The sequence below is a fragment of the Somniosus microcephalus genome, chromosome 31 (assembly GCF_052327205.1).
Source record: "Somniosus microcephalus isolate GS21.2 chromosome 31, FLI_Smic_1.0, whole genome shotgun sequence".
Classification (NCBI taxonomy): domain Eukaryota; kingdom Metazoa; phylum Chordata; class Chondrichthyes; order Squaliformes; family Somniosidae; genus Somniosus; species Somniosus microcephalus.
Window position 1 is genome coordinate 4,294,611 of NC_141017.1, and position 21,348 is coordinate 4,315,958.

Here is a 21,348-nt window from a genome sequence, read left to right on the forward strand (position 1 = left end):
CTCTCTCCGGTCCCTGTGCTGGGGAACAGCTGAGCACTCTCTCCGGTCGCTGTGCTGGGGTACAGCTGAGCGCTCTCTCCGGTCCCTGTGCTGGGGAACAGCTGAGCGCTCTCTCCGGTCGCTGTGCTGGGGAACAGCTGAGCGCTCTCTCTGGTCCCTGTGCTGGGGAACAGCTGAGCGTTCTCTCCGGTCCCGGTGCTGGGGAACAGCTGAGCGCTCTCTCCGGTCCCTGTGCTGGGGAACAGCTGAGCGCTCTCTCCGGTCCCTGTCCTGGGGAACAGCTGAGCGCTCTCTCCGGTCCCTGTGCTGGGGAACAGCTGAGCGCTCTCTCTGGTCCCTGTGCTGGGGAACAGCTGAGCGCTCTCTCCGGTCCCTGTCCTGGGGAACAGCTGAGCGCTCTCTCCGGTCCCTGTGCTGGGGAACAGCTGAGCGCTCTCTCCGGTCCCTGTCCTGGGGAACAGCTGAGCGCTCTCTCTGGTCCCTGTGCTGGGGAACAGCTGAGCGTTCTCTCCGGTCCCTGTCCTGGGGAACAGCTGAGCGTTCTCTCCGGTCCCTGTCCTGGGGAACAGCTGAGCGCTCTCTCCGGTCGCTGTGCTGGGGAACAGCTGAGCGCTCTCTCCGGTCGCTGTGCTGGGGAACAGCTGAGCGTTCTCTCCGGTGTCTGTGCTGGGGAACAGCCGAGCGTTCTCTCCGGTCGCTGTGCTGGGGAACAGCTGAGCGCTCTCTCTGGTCCCGGTGCTGGGGAACAGCTGAGCGCTCTCTCCGGTCGCTGTGCTGGGGAACAGCTGAGCGCTCTCTCTGGTCCCGGTGCTGGGGAACAGCTGAGCGCTCTCTCTGGTCCCGGTGCTGGGGAACAGCTGAGCGCTCTCTCTGGTCCCTGTGCTGGGGTACAGCTGAGCGTTCTCTCCGGTCCCTGTCCTGGGGAACAGCTGAGCGCTCTCTCCGGTCGCTGTGCTGGGGAACAGCTGAGCGTTCTCTCCGGTCCCTGTGCTGGGGAACAGCTGAGCGCTCTCTCCGGTCCCTGTGCTGGGGAACAGCTGAGCGTTCTCTCCGGTCCCTGTCCTGGGGAACAGCTGAGCGCTCTCTCCGGTCGCTGTGCTGGGGAACAGCTGAGCGTTCTCTCCGGTCCCTGTGCTGGGGAACAGCTGAGCGCTCTCTCCGCTCCCTGTGCTGGGGAACAGCTGAGCGTTCTCTCCGGTCGCTGTCCTGGGGAACAGCTGAGCGCTCTCTCCGGTCGCTGTCCTGGGGAACAGCTGAGCGCTCTCTCCGGTCCCTGTGCTGGGGAACAGCTGAGCGTTCTCTCCGGTCGCTGTCCTGGGGAACAGCTGAGCGCTCTCTCCGGTCGCTGTCCTGGGGAACAGCTGAGCGTTCTCTCCGGTCCCTGTGCTGGGGAACAGCTGAGCGCTCTCTCCGGTCCCTGTGCTGGGGAACAGCTGAGCGTTCTCTCCGGTCGCTGTCCTGGGGAACAGCTGAGCGCTCTCTCCGGTCCCTGTCCTGGGGAACAGCTGAGCGCTCTCTCTGGTCCCTGTGCTGGGGAACAGCTGAGCGCTCTCTCCGGTCGCTGTGCTGGGGAACAGCTGAGCGCTCTCTCCGGTCCCTGTCCTGGGGAACAGCTGAGCGCTCTCTCCGGTCCCTGTGCTTTAACCAATGCCAAAGTCTCTTACTCCAGCACAACAGCAGCTGGAACATTGGTTTCCCAAATTAGCTGGAGCGTCACTCAGACCTCGCTGGCTACACTTGAAAAATACCAACTTTTATAAAATCATTACACATCAAACAAATGTGAAAATCGAAATCTATTCTTAAAACCTAGTCACATTCTGCAATTATTGGTAAGCTCTGATAAATAATTGGGTTGGGTGAGTCTACTCTCGGAGGGTTTTCTCCCATTGCATTAATGGCCACTGAGCAGCGGACCTGTGAGAGGCAGAGAGTCAGCGAGAGGAGGATAAAAAGAGCGCGGAGAGGTGGCCTGGGACCGGAGCTGAGCGGCGGACCTGCGAGAGGCACAGAGTCAGCGAGAGGAGAGAGAGAAGTAAAAAGTAATCGAAGTGTGACGTCACCAGAAAGCAGGTAAGTGATTGGTTGGTGAGTATTTCTCGCTTTTTTCCTAACTTAATTTTTGTGGTTTACAGTTTCTAGGGTCTCTGTTGTGTAGCGTGGAATACTGGTAAACAAGGGCCCTTGAGTATATCATTTAATTGTAGTGTAATTAGTGGTATTGATTTGAATTAATTTAATTTGAATTAATTAAAGGGTAAGTCATGGCAGCACAGGTCGGCCCCATGGCATGCTCCTCCTGCACTATGTGGGAAATCATGTGTGCGGGAAGTGTATCCAGCTGCAGCTACTGACAGACCGCATTGTGGTGCTGGAGCTGCGAATGGCTACATACTGGAGCATTCGCGATGCTGAGGACATCGTGGATACCACGTTTAAGGAGTTGGTCACACCGCAGGTAAAGACTGCACAGGCAGGAAGGGAATGGGTGACCACGAGGCAGAGTAGTAGGCGCAGGCAGGTAGTGCAGGGGTCCCCTGTGGCCATACCCCTTTCAAACAGATATACCACTTTGGATATTGTTGAGGTGGATGGCTTATCTGGGGAAGGCAGCAGCAGCCAACTTCCTGGCACCATGGGTGGTCCTGCTGCACAGGATGGGAGGAAAAAAAGCAGGAGAGCTATAGTGATAGGGGATTCTATTGTAAGGGGAATAGATAGGCGTTTCTGCGGCAGCAAACGAGACTCCAGGATGGTATGTTGCCTCCCTGGTGCAAGGGTCAAGGATGTCTCAGAGCAGCTGCAGGGCATTCTGGACGGGGAGGGTGAACAGCCAGTTGTCATGGTGCATATAGGTACCAACGATATAGGTAAAAAACGGGATGAGGCCCTAAAAGCTGAATATAGGGAGTTTGGAGGTAAATTAAAAAATAGGACCTCAAATCTCAGGATTGCTACTAGTGCCACGTGCTAGTCAGAGTAGAAATAGAAGGATATTTCAGATGAATACATGGCTAGAGGAATGGTGCAAGGGGGAGGGATTCAAATTCCTGGGACATTGGAACTGGTTCTGGGGGAGGTGGGACCAGTACAAACTGGACGGTTTGCACCTGGGCGGGACCCGAACCGATGTCCTAGGGGGAGTGTTTGCTAGTGCTGTTGAGGAGGGTTTAAACTAAAATGGCAGGGGGTTGGGAACCTGTGCAGGGAGACAGAGGAAAGGGAAGCAAGGATAGAACCAAAAAACAGGAAGGAGGAAAGCAAAAGTGGAAGGCAGAGAAATCAAGGGTGTAAATCAAACAGGGCCACAGTACATAATAATTCTAAAAGGATTAAGAGTGTTAAAAAAATCAAGCCTGAAGGCTTTCTTAATGCGAGGAGCATTCGTAATAAGGTGGATGAATTAGCTGCGCAAATAGATGTAAACGGATATGATATAATTGGGATTACGGAGACATGGCTCCAGGGTGACCAAGACTGGGAATTCAACATCCAGGGGTATTCAATATTCAGGAAGGACAGCAAAAAAGGAAAAGGAGGTGGGGTAGCATGGCTGGTTAAAGAGATTAACACAATAGTAAGGAAGGATATTAGCTCTGATGATGTGGAATCTGTATGGGCAGGGCTGAGAAATACCAAGGGGCAGAAAACATTAGTGGGAGTTGTATACAGACCCCCAAACAGTAATGCTGAGGTCGGGGATGGCATTAAATGGGAAATTAGAGACGCGTGCAATAAAGGCACAGCAGTTATCATGGGTGACTTTAATCTACATATAGATTGGGCTAACCAAATTAGTAACAATACTGTGGAGGAGGAATTCCTAGAGTGTATACGGGATGGTTTCCTGGACCAATATGTTGAGGAACCAACTAGAGATCAGGCCATCTTAGACTGGGTATTATGTAATGAGAAAGGATTAATTAGCAATCATGTTGTGCGAGGCCACTTGGGGAGGAGCGAGCATAATATGATAGAATTCTTCATTAAAATGGAGAGTGAAGTAGTTGACTCAGAGACTAGGTTCCTGAATTTAAATAAAGGAAACTACGATGGTATGAGGCACGAGTTGGCTAGGATGGATTGGGGAACGTTACTTAAAGGGTTGACGGTGGATAGGCAATGGCAAACATTTAAAGATCGCATGGATGAACTACAGAATTTGTTCATTCCTGTTTGGCATAAAAATAAAACAAAAAAGGTGACTCAACCGTGGCTAACAAGGGAAATTAGGATAGCATAAGATCCAAGGAGAGGACATATAATTTGGCCAGAAAAAGCAGCAAACCTGAGGATTGGGAGCAGTTTAGGATTCAGCAAAGGAGGACAAAGGGATTAATTAAGAGGGGGGAAATAGAATGAGAGTAAGCTTGCAGGGGACATAAAAACTGACTGTAAAAGCTTCTATAGATATGGGAAGAGAAAAAGATTGGTGAAGTCAAGCGTAGGTCCCTTGCAGTCAGAATCAGGGGAATTTATAATGGGGAACAAAGAAATGGCATACCAATTAAATACATACTTTAGTTCTGTCTTCACAAAGGAGGACACAAATAACCTCCCAGAGATGTCGGGGAACATAGGGTCTAATGAGAGGGAGGAATTGAATGAAATCAGTATTTGTAGGGAAATGGCGTTAGGGAAATTGACGGCATTGAAGGCCGATAAATCCCCAGGGCCTAATAATCTACATCCTAGGGTACTTAAGGAAGTGGCCCTAGAAATAGTAGATGCATTGCTGGTCATCTTCCAAAATTCTATAGATTCTGGAACAGTTCCCATGGATTGGAGGATAGCTAATGTAACCCCACTATTTAAAAAAGGTGGTAGAGAGAAAATGGGGAATTATAGACCAGTAAGCCTGACATCAGTAGTGGGGAAAATGCTAGAGTGCATTATAAAAGATGTAATAGCAGAGCACTTGGAAAACAGTGACAGGATCGGACAAAGTCAACATGGATTTACAAAAGGTAAATCATGCTCGACTAATCAACTGGAATTTTTTGAGGATGTAACTGGTAGAATAGATAAGGGAGAACCAGTGGATGTGGTGTATTTGGACTTTCAGAAGGCTTTTGATAAGGTCCCGCATAAGAGATTAGCATGCAAAGTTAAAGCAAATGGGATTGGGGGTAAGGTACAGTCTTGGATAGAGAACTGGTTGGCAGACAAGAAGCAAAGAGTTGGAATAAACGGGTCTTTTTCCGAGTGGCAGGCAGTGACTAGTGGGGTACCGCAGGGATCGGTGCTAGGACCCCAGCTATTCACAATATACATATATATACACACGAGGGAACTAGATGTAATATCTCCAAGTTTGCAGATGACACAAGCCGGGTGGGCTTGTATGCTGTGAGGAGGATGCAGAGAAACTCCAGTATGATTTGGACAGGTTGGGTGATTGGGCAGATGCATGGCAAATGCAGTATAATGGGGATAAATGCAAGGTTATCCACTTCAGTGGCAAAAACAGGAAGACAGATTATCTGAACAACAATAGATTGGGAAAAGGGGAAGTGCAATGAGAACCGGGTGTCCTTGTGCAGCAGTCACTGAAGGTAAGCATGCAGGTAAAGCAGGCGGTTAAGCGAGAGGATTAGAGTACAGGAGCTAGGCTGTCTTGCTGCAGTTGTACAGGGCCTTGGTGAGACGACACCTTGTGTATTGTGTGCAGTTTTGGTTGCCTTATCTGAGGAAGGATGTTCTTGCCATGGAGAGAGTGCAGTGAAGATTCACCAGACTGATACCTGGGATGGCAGGAATGACGTATGAGGAGAGATTGGGTCGATTAGGTTTATATTCGCTACAGTTTAGAAGAGAGGGGATCTCATTGAAACTTAGAAAATTCTAACAGGACTAGACAGACTAGATGCAGGAAGGATGTTCCCGATGGCGGGAGAGTCCAGAACCAGAGGTCACAGTCTAAGGATAAAGGGGTAAGCCATTTAGGACTGAGATGAGGAGGAATTTCTTCACCCAGAGAATAGTGAACCTGTGGAATTCTCTACCACACAACGCAGTTGAGGCCAATTCATTAAATATATTCAAGGAGGAGTTAGATGTATTTCTTAAGGCTAAAGGGATCAAGGGAGAAAGCAGGGACAGGGTACTGAATTTGGATGATCAGCCATGATATCACATCACTGCAGGAGTTCCTCAGAGCAGTGTCCTAGGCCCAACCATCTTCAGCTGTTTCATCAATGACCTTCCCTCCATCATAAGGTCAGAAGTGGGGATGTTCGCTGATGATTGCACACTGTTCAGCACCATTCGAGACTCGTCAAATACTGACGCAGTCCGTGTCCATATGCAGCAAGACCTGGACAACATTCAGACTCGGGCTGACAAGTGGCAAGTAACATTCGCACCACACAAGTGCCAGGCAATGACCATCTCCAACAAGCGAGACTCTAACCATCTCCCCTTGACATTCAATGGCATTACCATCGCTGAATCCCCCACTATCAACATCCTGGGGGTTACCATTGATCAGAAACTGAACTGGACCAGCCACATAAATACTGTGGCTACAAGAGCAGGCCAGAGGCTGGGAATTCTGCGGCGAGTGTCTCACCTCCTGACTCCCCAAAGCCTTTCCACCATCTACAAGGCACAAGTCAGGAGTGTGATGGAATACTCTCCACTTGCCTGGATGAGTGCAGCTCCAACAACACTCAAGAAGCTCGACACCATTCAGGATAAAGCAGCCCGCTTGATTGGCACTCCATCCACCACCTTCAACATTCACTCCCTCCACCACCAGCGCACTGTGGCTGCAGTGTGTATCATCTACAAGATGCACTGCAGCAACTCGCCAAAGCTCCTTCAACAGCACCTTCCAAACCCGCGGCCTCTACCACTTAGAAGGACAAGGGCAGCAGACGCATGGGAACATCACCACCTACAAGTTCCCCTCCAAGCCACACACCATCCTGACTTGGACCTGTATCGCCGATCCTTCACTGTCGCTGGGCCAAAATCCTGGAACTCCCTTCCTAACAGCATTGTGGGTGTACCTACACCATATGGACTGCAGCGGTTCAAGGCGGCGGCTCACCACCATCTTCTCAAGGGCAATTAGGGATGGGCACTAAATGCAGGCCTAGCCAGCGACGCCCACATCCCATCAATGAATTAAAAAAAAAAAAAAATTCAGCAGCCATCTAACAAACACTGTCCAAGCACCACATCAGACTACAGCTAACCCGATCTTCCGACTGAATTTGCCCATTCACATTCCTCCACTCTTCCATTTCTCACTCTCTCTTGCCAATGCTTTTTTTAAAAATGGTTGACTGCGATGACTCTTGAAAATACAGAGTACTGTATAACCTTTTGGACCAATTTAATATCAGTTTATAAAGCATTCTATCCTTTAGCCGTCTCATTGCGAAAGCAGTTAGCACATCTGTACTGGTGATCTCTAACATGTCGGCCTGGATTTTGATACTGGAGGCGTGTAGGAGGCGGGACTACAACTTTTGGGGTTGTAGTCCCGCCTCCATCGAGATGTGGCCAATCCACGCAATTTTAACTTGATTGACCTTGTTGAGCCCGCCCAGCGGATTCAGCAGGCCAATTAAGGGCCACCCGGCAACAGGTGACGTCACAGATTGACATTTCATCTGTCAAGAGCTTTTGACAGATGAAATATCAGCGTTTGACAACTCTTTGAAGCTGTCAAACACTGACAATCTGTACACTAAGTTAATTCCTTCCTCTCAGGCTGATTTAGAGATCTCTCCAGAACAGAAAGCTGAATGCTGCAACTTTTGACAGCTCGCGGCCATTCTGCTTCCTGTGCCGGTGAGATGAGGGACTCCCGAGACCTGAAGGAAGGAAGGCTGTAAAGATAAGTAAAGGTAATTAAACTTCTTTAAACACTTTACACACACCCATCACTCACCTGAACACCGGACATCTCGAACCCTCCAAGCCCTTCAGCCCGCCTCGCTAACTTGGTGTAGTTTGGAGCCGTCGGGAATCCCACACTTCAGGAATAAAAACAGGGATTAGGCTAAAAACTGCCCGTTAACTACCTGTTAACAGGCAGTTAATTGGCACTAATCCCTTTCCCGCCTTGGGGAGGCGGCTCCCGGCACAGGTCGGGTAACCACCTCCTTTGAAACTGGCATGGAGGCGGGATGGGTTCGTGCCCCCCGATTGTGATTTTAACCCCCCACACGCCTCCAATCCCGCCTCCACGGCCCAATGAAAATCCTGCCCATCTTCTCTTCCACATGCTAACCAAGCTTTTCTGCATTTCAAATATTTCCTGTTTTGAGTTCTGGGTCCTCGCCCTTCAGATAGAGCAAAGCTCACTCTACGCTGTCCCATCAGAGATCCCTCAACGTAAGGAAGGAGAATACGCACATAATCTGAGGGGAAGAGAGAAACAGAGCCAGAGACACAACACAGTGAGAAGAGTTGAGAGAAAGAGAAAGCGAGAGTCACAAACACAGAGAAAGACAAAGGGAGAGAGAGAAAAGAGACAGACACAGCGAGAGAGAGAAAGAGGAGAATCCTCAAGTTATATAGAATAGAATATCATAGTTTACAGCAGACTTCCCCAGTTCACATCAAAGCTGAAATATAATTGAGATTACTTTAATTAGATACAGTACCAGGGCATGTATATAAAAGTAGTCTGTATTTCTAATATTTTTTTGGGGGGGGAATTACCAATAGAACTAAACACTGGTAGGACAAGCAACATCATAACCACAAAGAAGTGTTCTTGGCTTACAAACACCATTTAAAAAAAGTACTATAAATATAATCAAATAGTGCCCCTGCCCTCAAACAGCCAGTCCGGCAGGATTTAAGCAACCTGCCACACCCGAGCTGGCCTCTGACTGTGCTTACAAAGGAGAGCGCTCTTTCTCTGTAAAACTCTGCTGTGAGGATCTGAAAGTTTCTTTGCTTTATCCAAAAGGCTTCAAAGCAAATTCCTCCCCCTCTTCATTTTGGTTCCATTTTTAGTTCAAAAATCTCTTCTGAATCATTTTTGAAGCTTAAGGGCAATTTTTTCTGCTTATAAAAACTTGGAAACTGCATGAAACTGAACTATGGGGTCATTTGTGTTTGCTTATGGAAATTTCTGTTGATTAAAATCTGTGTTAGTTGGCAAACTGTAATAGTGCACGGAGTGTTAATGGAAGAGAGCAAAAACAAGAACCAGCTGACGAGCAGGATAATGGCTGTAGTGCAAATACAGCCGTGAGAACGACAGGAGGAATGTTGGGGGGAGTTGGTGACATTTGACGCTCTGAAAGGCTGAAGGCTGTTTGGGCCCTACTCTCCACAAAGCTGCTAGGCTCTGCCCCCCAATACTGCGAGAGCCCAGAAAGCACCCCCCCCCCCACGCCGCCAAGACTCTGGTCTCCTCCATGCTCCCAATCCTCTTTCCCCAATCACAGGACTTCTCTCACTGCTCACAAACTCCTAGACCACACTTCCAGCGCTCCCAGGATCTACACTGCCCCTCTACACACTGACCCCATGTTGGCATATGGGACTCGGTTAATTCAGCTCCTGAAAGGTGTTCATGTTTAGTTCATCCGATATAGGGAAAAAAATGTGGTTGGTATCACGAGAGAGAGATTTCACTTAGCAACAGCTGGCGTTTGCAACCAACTGGCCTTGGATATTTTACCACAGCAATGCCAGTGTTTTTACATGCAGCTAACTTTGGGCCGGATATTCCGACCCCCCCCACGACTGTGTACGCACCCGTAGGGGCCTCACAAGTGCCGGTTTCAGGCATGCAAAGCACATTCGCTAAAACCCGGCACTTCCGATCCGTCAAGAATCCTCTTGACAGATCATCCGCCTGCCCAGGAGAAGGGCCTCCGCGGATGGAGAGTTCAGCTTTCTGCACAACCTCCACCCACAGAAAACCTTAATCTTACGCCTGGTAAAAGCATAGGCGTAAGGCCTACTTTTACCAGGATAAGAGTTTAAAAAAGCTTTAAAAAATTATTTTTTTCCACTCATTTATAATTTAAAAATACTTTTAAAAAAGGTAAGTTTATTTTTTAGACCCGTAAAAAACTAATTATATTTTTCAATAAATATTTTAAACAAATTAAATTTTATGTAATTTTAACTAATTTTAAATGTGATTTAAAAAAAATTATTTAATGTTTAACTGTGTTTTAAGTGATCCCCATTCATACTTTTGACAGATCTGTGCGTAGAGACCTGTCAAAAGTATGAAGGGGGATTCCCTTCTTTGATTGGTTCCCCATGTGATCCCAGGGACGCTCGCGATCCGCATGCGCCCCGGGGCTTCTGCCCAGGGTCGGAAGTCTTGGGACCTACGGAGACAGCAGGGAAATGTGTAGATTTTTCCAGATCGGAGGCATCCTCACGCAGGAAGCCTCCGATCTGGAAAATCCGGCCCGTTGTTGATGTATGTTGAAGAAAATGCAGACTTGTGTCTCTGGACTATGCAGTAGCCAGAGACTACCATATTAGCAAACTGGAGCAGGAATTGCCTAAGAAAACAGTGTATAAACGTAAGCTTTTTCCTTTGTTCAAGGAGCAGGAAAAGACCCATGCCTAGTTTGTGTGCTCTATCTGTGACTATACTCCGCTTGTAAACTGCTTTTTAAGCTGAAGTTAAAGAATAAAATGATTATAACCAGAAGACTGCATTTATTACTACTCAAGTGAACAAACAGAAGTATGTTTTAAGACAACACCCTAGGACATCTCGCTCCACTGCTCCCACCCCCCTGGACCTGTCTCAGTGTTTCTGCCTCTGGCAGACTGTGGGAGGTGAGGAGGAAGGTGGATGGCGTGTGTAGGCTTTAACATGTTTGGGTGGGACAGACTTGATGGACCAGCTAGTCTTTCCCCGTCCTTTTTCTTAGGTTTGTAGAACCTCTTTGTGCTGCCCATGGACCACACAACTCCCCCCGCCCCTCCCAGTGCTCCTAGACTCTGGGTGGCCCCGAAAGACCCATCACTCGACTACCAGACCCCTAGACTCCTTACCAGTGTTGCAAGTAACACTACTTGGCATAACATTCCTGTTGCTATAAAACCTCTCGCCCAGTGTTAAGGCTATGCGGTGAGGGTGCACGTCCTGTCAGCATCACACTTACTTCCTGCCACACTTGGACGTAACACTTTGCTGACTGACTGAAAATATAGGGATGGTATGAATCCAAAGCAAGGCTCAGACAGCCAGTGGCCATGGTATTACATTGCAATTAAATAGCAGATCCTCTGACTCACTGGGGGGATATTCTGACATTGTACAACAGGTGATAGCGAATCAGCAGCATGTTTTACTCTGATTTTTATTACTTTGATTGACTTCAATGGAAATATAAACTGGGAGATGTAAACGGGCTGCCGATTCACAATCACCTGTCTTACACAGTCACACAAAGCCAAAATGATCCCAGTGTGAGGAACGGCAAAGTAGAGATACTAGTTCCTTGTAATTATCCCAACGCCATTGCTCCCTCTAAAGGGAATGTAAAACTCACACTTTGCTCAGGAATATGAAGCATACAATTGCGGAGGGTTTTTGGACTCGCCCGTCCTGTCAAATCAGAGCGCCGTCCCCCGTCCCGTAAATCAGAGCGCCGTCCTCCGTCCCGTAAATCAGAGCGCCGTCCTCCGTCAAGTCAAATCAGAGCGCCGCCCCGTCCTGTAAATCAGAGCGCCGTCCCCGTCCCGTAAATCAGAGCGCCGTCCCCCATCCCGTAAATCAGAGCGCTGTCCCCCGTCAAATCAGAGCGCCGTCCCCGTCCCGTAAATCAGAGCGCCGTCTCCCGTCCCGTAAATCAGAGCGCCGTCCCCGTCCCGTAAATCAGAGCGCCGTCCCCAGTCACGTAAATCAGAGCGCCGTCCCCAGTCACGTAAATCAAAGCGCCGTCCCCGTCCCATCAAATCAGAGCGCTGACCCCCGTCCCGTAAATCAGAGCGCCGTCCCCGTCCCGTAAATCAGAGCGCCGTCCCCGTCCCGTAAATCAGAGCGCCGTCCCCCGTCCCATAAATCAGAGCGCCGTCCCCCGTCCCGTAAATCAGAGCGCCGTCTCCCGTCCCGTAAATCAGAGCGCCGTCCCCGTCCCGTCAAATCAGAGCGCCGTCCCCCGTCCCGTCAAATCAGAGCGCCGTCCCCCGTCCCGTCAAATCAGAGCGCCGTCCCCCGTCCCGTCAAATCAGAGCGCCGTCCCCCGTCCCGTAAATCAGAGCGCCGTCCCCCGTCCCGTAAATCAGAGCGCCGTTCCCCCGTCACTAAATCAGAGCACCGTCCCCCGTCCCGTAAATCAGAGCACCGTCCCCCATCAAATCAGAGCGCCGGCCCCGTCCCGTAAATCAGAGCGCCGTCCCCCGTCCCGTAAATCAGAGCGCCGTCCCCGTCCCGTAAATCAGAGCGCTGTCCCCCGTCCCGTAAATCAGAGCGCCGTCCCCGTCCCGTAAATCAGAGCGCCGTCCCCCGTCACGTAAATCAGAGCGCCGTCCCCCGTCACGTAAATCAGAGCGCCGTCCCCAGTCACGTAAATCAGAGCGCCGTCCCCAGTCACGTAAATCAGAGCGCCGTCCCCAGTCACGTAAATCAGAGCGCCGTCCCCAGTCACGTAAATCAGAGCGCCGTCCCATCAAATCAGAGCGCTGACCCCCGTCCCGTAAATCAGAGCGCCGTCCCCGTCCCGGAAATCAGAGCGCCGTCCCATAAATCAGAGCGCCATCCCCCGTCAAAATCAGAGCGCCGTCCCCCGTCCCGTAAATCAGAGCATCAGCTGATCACTCACCATTACACTAATAATGCTACCTCGTGCAGCCTTCAATGCTTGCGTGACTTGAAAGTCACCAATACACCTCCCTCTTTCAGTCTGTGTGTACGTGTGGTGCGTGACTAAACTAAATACCTCTGATTATCACCCAACCTTAAATCACTGATCTGGACACAGTTATCAAGTTCTCTGATTAAACATATCCTCGTTAACACTGATTTTGACAAGTTCCCTCACACTCAAACATCCAGCAGTTCCCAGGACTGGGACTGGTTCAATTCTTGACATCTGCAGTTTCCTAACTAAGATAAAGTAAGTTGACTGGTTTGCTATTCTTAACGTTCCCGGGAAGGGGAGAAGGCGAAGCAGTAATTTAAGTGCAAAATCTTCTTTTCCCCTTCCATATATAGTTTATTAAAAAAATACACACAACACTGCGGTAAACCACGAAGAGCTGCAGGAATTTAACAGCCCTGGTTCTGGGTCATTGTCGGGTAAAGAATGAACTCTCCTTAACCTGTTCATTATCACATTGCTGTTTGTGGGATCTTGCTGTGTGCAAATTGGCTGCCGTGTTTCCTACATTACAACAGTGGCTACACTTCAAACCTACTTCATTGGCTGTAAAGCGCTTTGGGACGTCCTGAGACATGAAGGCCGCTGGATAAATGCAAGTTCTTGTTTTATTCTACTGCTGCCCAAGTCAAGGTGATTACACGGAGGTACGTGATCCACCCAGTGAAGCGGATTCAGTAACCAGGGTTTATGTTAGCCCTTGAGCTCACTACAGTTATTAGATATTGGGAAAGTACTCATACCTTCCTGCATCCCTCTCGATGTTACTGCTCAGATCAGGACGTCATCGCGTGGACAAGTCAATGGCATGTACCGTCAAGATTTGCAAGATAACTTTACACTGAACTTCTATATTTACTAACACTCAAAACAGATTTTCAAATCTTTTGTAATATTTTAGAAATGACTACACCGCTTATTCATTTGAATCTCTGCTATGATCTCATACTTGGTCAGTGGGTACCATAACAAACCAGTGGAATGAGTGAGGCTTGATTTCGTGCCGGGCATGCAATGTGTGGTTAGCGAAAAAGCCTGCTTACTGAACACAGGAATGCAGCATATGACTCATCAGCTCTCACTCGAGTCAGACATCGCACAGATTCTAAGATTATAGAGTGAAAGGAAGCAGCAGGCTTTAGAATTCGAAATCTCACCAGAATATGGGCGACTTTTGGTGAAGCACAAAGCCTTCCTGCTCCACCCAAGAGTGTTTCTAGAGCTGTGCTCTACACAGTTTCTCTTTGGAACCCAACTAATTTCCTCTGCAACGCTACAAAGATTCGACATTTCTCAGTTTTTAAATCGCACTGCACCTCTTCAGCTAACATCATCACAATTGGTTAGGCTGCAGTTGGAATAGTCTCTCGTTTGGGACACCTTACTTTAGGAAAGATATCGAGGTCATGGAGGCAGTGCAGAAGAGATTCACTGATATACCAGGTATGAGAGGCTTTAGTTACGACTAAAGAAACTGGGCCCCTTTTCATTAGAATAGAGATTAAGAGGAGATCTGACAAAGATGTTCAAAATTGTGAGGGGTTTTAACAAGGAAAATCAAAAAAATATTTCTACTAGTCAATGAGCCAGTAACTAGAGGGCATAAAGTTAAGATCATCACAAAAGAATTAAAGGAGGTTAGGATAATGTATAAAATATAAGTGAAATGCCCTACAAAAACAGTGGTGGAAGCAGAATCCTTAAAAGCTTTTGAAAGCTAAGTGAATAAATATTTTTAGAAGAAAATGTTTTAAAGTACGAGATAAAGAAGAGAGACTTGCATTTCTATAGCACCTTTCACAACCTCAGGGTGTCCCAAAGCGCTTTACAGCCAATGAAGTACTTTTGAAGTGTAGTCACTGTTGTAATGTAGGAAACGCAGCAGCCTATTTGCGCACAGCAAGCTCCCACAAACAGCAATGTGATAATGATAGTGATGTTGTTTAAGAGATAAATATTGGCCAGAACTCCCCTGCTCTTCTTCGGAATAGTACCATGTGATCCTTTACGTCCACCTGAGGGGGCAGACGGAATGGGATTAAGTGGATAGCTCTTTCAGCGAGCCAGCACAGGGCCACATGGTCTCCTTCTGTACTATACTATTACAGGAACATACATAGATAGGAATCAGAGCAGGCCATTCAGCCCCTCGAGCTTGTTCCACCATTCAATTAGATCATGGCCGACCTACACCTCAACTCTATTTACCTGCCTTTGATCCATTTCCCTTGATACCCTTACCTAGCTCAGTCGGTAGAGCATCAGACTTTTACTCCGAGGGTCCAGGGTTCAGGTCCCTGTTCCGGCGCTGCTTTAGTGTGTCAGCCGTGGCTCAGTGGGTAGCACTCTGAATCAAAAGGTTGCGAGTTCAAGTCCCACTCCAGAGACTTGAGCACAAAAATCCAGGCTGTCACTCCAGTACTGAGGGAGTGCTGCACTGTTGGAGGTGCCGTCTTTCGGCTGAGACGGTAAACTGAGGCACTGTCTGCTCTCTCAGGTGGATGTAAAAGATCCCATGACACTATTCTGAACTGCAAGGGAGTTATCCCTGGTATCCTGGCCAATAGTTATCCCTCAAACAGCACAAAAACAGATTATCTGGTCATTATCATATTGCTGTTTGTGGGAGCTTGCTGTGTGCAAATTGGCTGCTGCGCTTCCTACATTACAACAGTGACTACACTTCAAAAGTACTTCATTGGCTGTAAAGCGCTTTTGGACGTCCTGAGGTCATTGAAGGCGCTTTAGAAATGCAAGTCTTTCCTTTTTTTTAAAAACGAAAATCTATCAATCTCTCATGAAATTGTCAATTGGCCAAGAATCAACCGCAGTTTGTTGGAAGAGTTTCAGATTTCCACTCCTCTCCTGGTGCCTCAGTTCACTTGTAAATGACCTAGCTCCAATTTTAAGATTGTGCCCCCTTGTTCTGGATTTCCCCACCTGAGGAAACAGTTTCTCTGCATATAACCTATTGAATCCCTTGACGAAAGGCCTCAATTAGATCAGTCTTCAACGTTTTAAACTCAATGGAATACAATCCAAATTTATGCAACCTGTACTATTAATTTAACTCTAAGTCCTGGTATCATTCTGAGGAATCTGTGCTGCTCCCCCTCCAAGGCTAATATATCCTTCCTGAGGTGCGGGGCCCAGAATTGAACGCCGTGCCCAGATGGGGTCTGACCAAGGCTCTGCACAATTGAAGCATCACTTCCTCACTTTTGTATTCCAACTCTCTCTCTCGATATTTCATCGCCTCTCCTCCGAGGTCCAGCTCTGTTGGGCTGCTCTCGTGATTCTAACTCCTACCTGTCCTAACGCAGCCAGTGCACCTTGAGCAATGGCTTCTCTTCCCACTGCCAGCAGCCTCCAGAACTCCCCAAGGATCAATCCTTGGCCCTTCCTCTTTCTCGTTAACACGTTGCTCCTTGGTGACATCATCCATAGGCACGAGGTCAAATTTTATGCATGCTGATGCCAACCAGCTCTAGCTCTGCACCAATGACCAGCTGCGCAATGTCAGACTGCCTGCTGACATTAAGCCATGGATGGGCCAGAATTTGTACCAATTCAATATCAGGAAAACCAAAGCTCTTAGACATCGTCAAAAACTCCACTCCTTTGCCATTGATTCCTCTCCCTCTTTGACCATTTGCTCAGGCTGAATCAAACTGTGAAACTTCAGTACAGGTACACTATCCCTTATCCGAAAGCCTGGGGACCAGCTGAGTTTCGGTTTTTGGAATTTTTCGGATTTCAGAAGGTATTATTCTAAGACTGGGAAATTTGTATTTAATATAAATTTTAAAAGTTCAGGCTACCTCTTGCGACTGTTCCGTGTCTCATTCCCCTTCCCGCTTCTCTGGAAAGCCAGATATCGGCTGACTCCTACTAAGCTGGCCTGCAAATCAGGTCGGGGGGGGGGGGGAGAAGAGACAGGAAAATCGGACGGGCCGCGGTTCAGGTCGGGGTGGGGGGGGGGGTCCGGGTCAGGGGTCAGAAAAGAATATCAGACGGGCCACGGGTCGGGTCGGGAGAAAAGAATATCGGACCGGCCGCTGTATTGTTGGGTTCACTCTCCCGGTACCTCCTTCACACAGCCCGGCTCGGCCTGCAATCTCCTACCCAGGAGGGAACTCTGTGACCCTCTGCCCTGCTCAGCGTAAGTCGTGCGCCACTCTGGTCATGTCATGCGCACGACTTACGCTGAACGAAAAAACTTTCGGTTTTTAGAGATTTTCGGAAGTTCGGATAAAGGATAGTCTACCTGTATCTTGTTCAACCCAAAGCTTACTTGTGCCTTCATAACATCACCCACCTCCGCCCTACCACCACTGAAGCCCTTACCCATTCTTTTGCCAGCTCCAGATTTGATTTCCCAACACCCTACTCATGGGCGTGCATTCCAACTTGTCTAAATCTGAGCAGCCCATAATCTCTTCTGGACTACGTCCTGCTCACCCACCACCTCTTCTCTCACTGACTCCCTGAGCTCCAAAGCATCGCATTTAAAATCTTAGTCCTCACCTACATCTCTCTCCAAAGCCTTGCCCTGCCACACATTACAACAGTCTCCAGCCATCCCAGCCCTACTCCCTGGAACTCCCTTCCTTAAACCTCACCATTTCTCTTTCCACCTTTAAAAGGCCCATAAAATCTCTCTCCAATTAAATCTTTGGCCACCTCTCCACAACAGCTCCTGTCCATTCCGCTCTTCCTCTGGGAAGTTTTTTCACGTTAAAGGTGCTACATAAATGTTGTTAAATCAAATGTCATAGAACACAGGTTCTGAAAGGATCAAGTGTCATGGAACACAGTGTCTGCTGATGGGGCACTAAAGTGAGGCACTTGGATGAAGTAATCATGTGGCTTAAGCTGGATGTTCCTACAGCAAGGGATATTGATTTCTTCTCAGCCTTCCACGACATCACACATTACAAGTCACTTACTGTTGGGCTCATGTACCAGTCCGAATATTGGCATTGAATTGTGCTTTATTCAGTCTGACAATAGAGAGAAGCTCCAGTAATATGGGCACAGTGACTCCCTGCCAACAATGCTACGTTCAGATCGGGGTGAGGACCCTGTACCATATTTACTCTTTCACTGAATATGGTGTAAAAAAAGGTTGCAAGTTAGTGCCAAAATGTTAAGATAACCACTAGCATGATCTTCCTCTTGAATATAGCGGCCATTTTATAGATACTAATAACAGTTGTTTAATGGGGTGAATGGTCCCTTTAAAACTTACAGGTTCAATCGCCTCATGAATCGCTTAGCCTTTGTTGTGGTGCAATAAGGGGCCCGCCTCTCTGATCCACTGCGGAGGTCCTCAAACTCCGACACCCAATTAACAACTAAAAAACATGCATTGCAATACACAACTGTACATAATAGATACCAGCCAACAAATCGGAGAGCTAAATACAAATCTCATACCAAGTCAGAGACTTTTAAACGTCGTTATTAAACGTTAGACAGGAGGTGGGGAGAAGGAGAATGGAAGTACCCGACGAAGTGTGCATTACCTTTTTTAAAACCATTGCCGTTCTTTTAGTGCACAACTGCCCTTGTAACTCAGGGCAGAATGGCAAAAGGTCGCAAGTGCTGTCAGATATATAGTGATTGGAAATCACAGCAAGGGAGAACAACTTGGACAACCATAACAGACTGATGTAAATTCACAGCGACTGACTCGCATGGAGCAGGAGCAGAGTGATGGATGGTAGGAAGGGGTACAGCGTGTCTATTGGAGGATATGCCGGCGACAGTGACCACAAGACAACAAGTAACAGGATGCGGCTGGTAAGATAATTTGAACGTGCACAACACAAGTTTGTACCTGGATTTCCAGTTCAGCAATGCGCTGGCGAAGTTCAGCGATGGCAGCAATGCTATCTGCTTCCCGAAACCGTACGGCCATAACATCCTCCTTGTTCTAGTGTGAGCAGTGAAATATCACAGATTACTCCAGTGACAAAGACAGGCGGGCATTGCCAGTGTTAAACTACAAGCCAGTCACCAGATGAAACATCGAAGATCTTTTCACGTGGGGCACCTTTCTCCCTTGTGGGATCCTTTTTAAAAAACACACACAGCCTAAACTGGAAGAAAAATACAGACTGGACAAGAAACTGCTGCTTGGGCCATCAACTCACTCCTCGTCTCTCGTCTTCAGAGATTAATAATCACTGCTAGAACTTTTCTTAGAAACTCAGCTCTACTACCCTAATCAAAAATGTTTCCCCCCAATGGATCTCGTGCTGTGAAAACTTCTTCAGGTGAGAGCAAGAGTAGGCGGCTCCACAATCACAGTCCAACTCCACTCTGACGCGTCACAGCTTCCTCACTGGACACTCTGCCTAATGGACCAGCTAATAAAGAAACAGCCAGAAAATCAAATTGTCAGAGCAAGACAAGAGGACTCGAGCTCAAACCAGTAAAGGACAAATTTGGGACTGATGTTCGGAAATTCTTCTTCAAAGAGAAATCAAAGCATGGAATGGACTCCAGGAGAAGGAACTGGGAGTGAAAATCTTGGAACCGTTGGGATGCAGCAATGAGGGACTTTAAGGTCTTCCTCGATGGTGATGAACTAAGATCGGCCAAATGGCCTTACTCAATCGCAATCACTGTAATCCCAATAGCTACTTTCTGCAAATCTCCACACAGGAGTGACAAATCCATGATCCCTTGTTGGTATATGGGGCAATATCTAAGCTGTAAATACAGGATCCTGAATATAAAGTATTTAAATTAAAATTTCTTTCAACAGAAGAGGTGCCAGCAATGAAGAGACAGTAAAAGTGACCAGGCACCCATCAGTCACAAATATCATAGAACAGCGTTTCCTTAAAAAACCTTTCAATATTAAATGAAATGCAACAAAATGGTTAACAACTTCATCCCACACTACAACAGTATCCACTGTCTCCTGCATCTTCTTTGATAATCCACCCATTTTTTAAAGATATGTCAGCATGGTTCTAAAGTTGCATGGACACCAAGTGCAAGTGAGTGAGGGAGCCCCTCTTTGAGGCTGATTGCCAAGTGCCATATGTAAAACTTGCCGGTGCCATGAACTATTAGTGGGGCAGTCTCACAAAAGGTACACATTAAACATAATGGCTCGGATTTTGCAGTGGGTAATAACAGCAAATGAACAGCGTTCGCTGTTATTCCCCCTTTGAAACTGACTGCAACTTCAGGATTTCCACGTTAGGATGCACATGCGCTAAATCCTGAAGTCATCCCGTCAGTCATTCACTGCTCCGACACTGGCTGCACTGTGCACCCACACCGCCCACAACTGGCTGCACTGTGCACCCACACCGCCCACAGCTGGCTGCACTGTGCACCCACACCGCCCACAGCTGGCTGCACTGTGCACCCACACCGCCCACAGCTGGCTGCACTGTGCACCCACACCGCCCACAGCCGGCAATCAGTGTAATCAGTGCAGCGAATGAAAACTTGGGCTTTTCCGCAGTAATATCGCTGTTAAAATACCCCATTAAATGTTAGACCCTTTTGGATTAGGTTCCATGAGTCTCAACTTTAACTGTAATCTCTGTGTAGGACATTATTCTGAAAACCAATGCATATGGCATCCGTTCATCCTTCTCCATCCATCATTTCAGTAACTACCAAAGAACTATTTGATTAGACTAACATGTCCCATCTTTCACAAAACCATGCTGACTTTCCCTGTTCAGTTTTTACATTCTTAAGTGCATACTGACTCTTTTATTGGATTGTAGCAAATTTCCCACTTCTGACGTTAAACTGTCGTGGCTCAGTGTTGCCTGAGTCAGAAGGTCATGGGTTAAAGTCCAATTCCAGAGACTTGAGCACATAATCCAGGCTGACACTCCAGTGCAGTACTGAGGGAAACTGCACTGGAGGCTGGGTATTCTGCGGCAAGTGTCTCACCTCCTGATTCACCAAAGCCTTTCCACCATCTACAAGGCACAAAGTCAGGTGTGTGATGGAATATTTTCCACTTGCCAGGATGAATGCAGCTCCAACACCACAAGACGTTTGACACCATCCAGGTCAAAGCAACCTGATGGATGGGGTGCCAATCAACCACCTTAAACATTCACTCCCTCCATCACCGGTGTACCGTGGACCATCTACAAGATGCACTGCAGCAACTTGCCATGGCTTCTGCGGCAGCACCTCCCAAACCCGTGACCTTTACCACCTGCAAGGGCAGCAGGCACATGGGACCACCACCACCTCCAAGTCACACATCATCCTGACTTGGAAATATATCACTGTTCCTTCATCGTCGCTGGGTCAAAATCCTGTAACTCCCTCCCTAACAGCACTGTGAGAGTACCTTCACCACACGGACTGCAGCGGTTCAAGAAGGTGGATCACCACCACCTTCTCGAGCGCAATTAGGGATGGGCAATAAATGCTGGCCTTGTCAGCGACGCCCACATCCCGTGAATGAATTAAAAAAAGTTTTAAAATGGAAGACTTTACCCTGGATAAAGATTTGGAACAAATACAT

General features: G+C 48.0%; 1 protein-coding gene across 9 annotated transcripts in view; it reads right to left on the reverse strand.

Annotated features, from left to right (window-relative positions):
- The window catches only part of LOC147097543 (EVI5-like protein), a 330,047-nt gene that overhangs the window by 51,514 nt on the left and 257,185 nt on the right, over window positions 1-21,348 (reverse strand). For 7 of the 9 annotated variants that reach the window (XM_085971478.1, XM_085971482.1, XM_085971475.1 and 4 more), the window contains one exon: window positions 18,670-18,765. The exons of the other annotated variants lie outside the window; for them this stretch is intronic. In XM_085971478.1, the coding sequence (XP_085827604.1) occupies window positions 18,670-18,765 (96 nt within the window). The remainder of the gene's footprint in view (window positions 1-18,669; window positions 18,766-21,348) is intronic. 9 annotated transcript variants of the gene reach the window in all.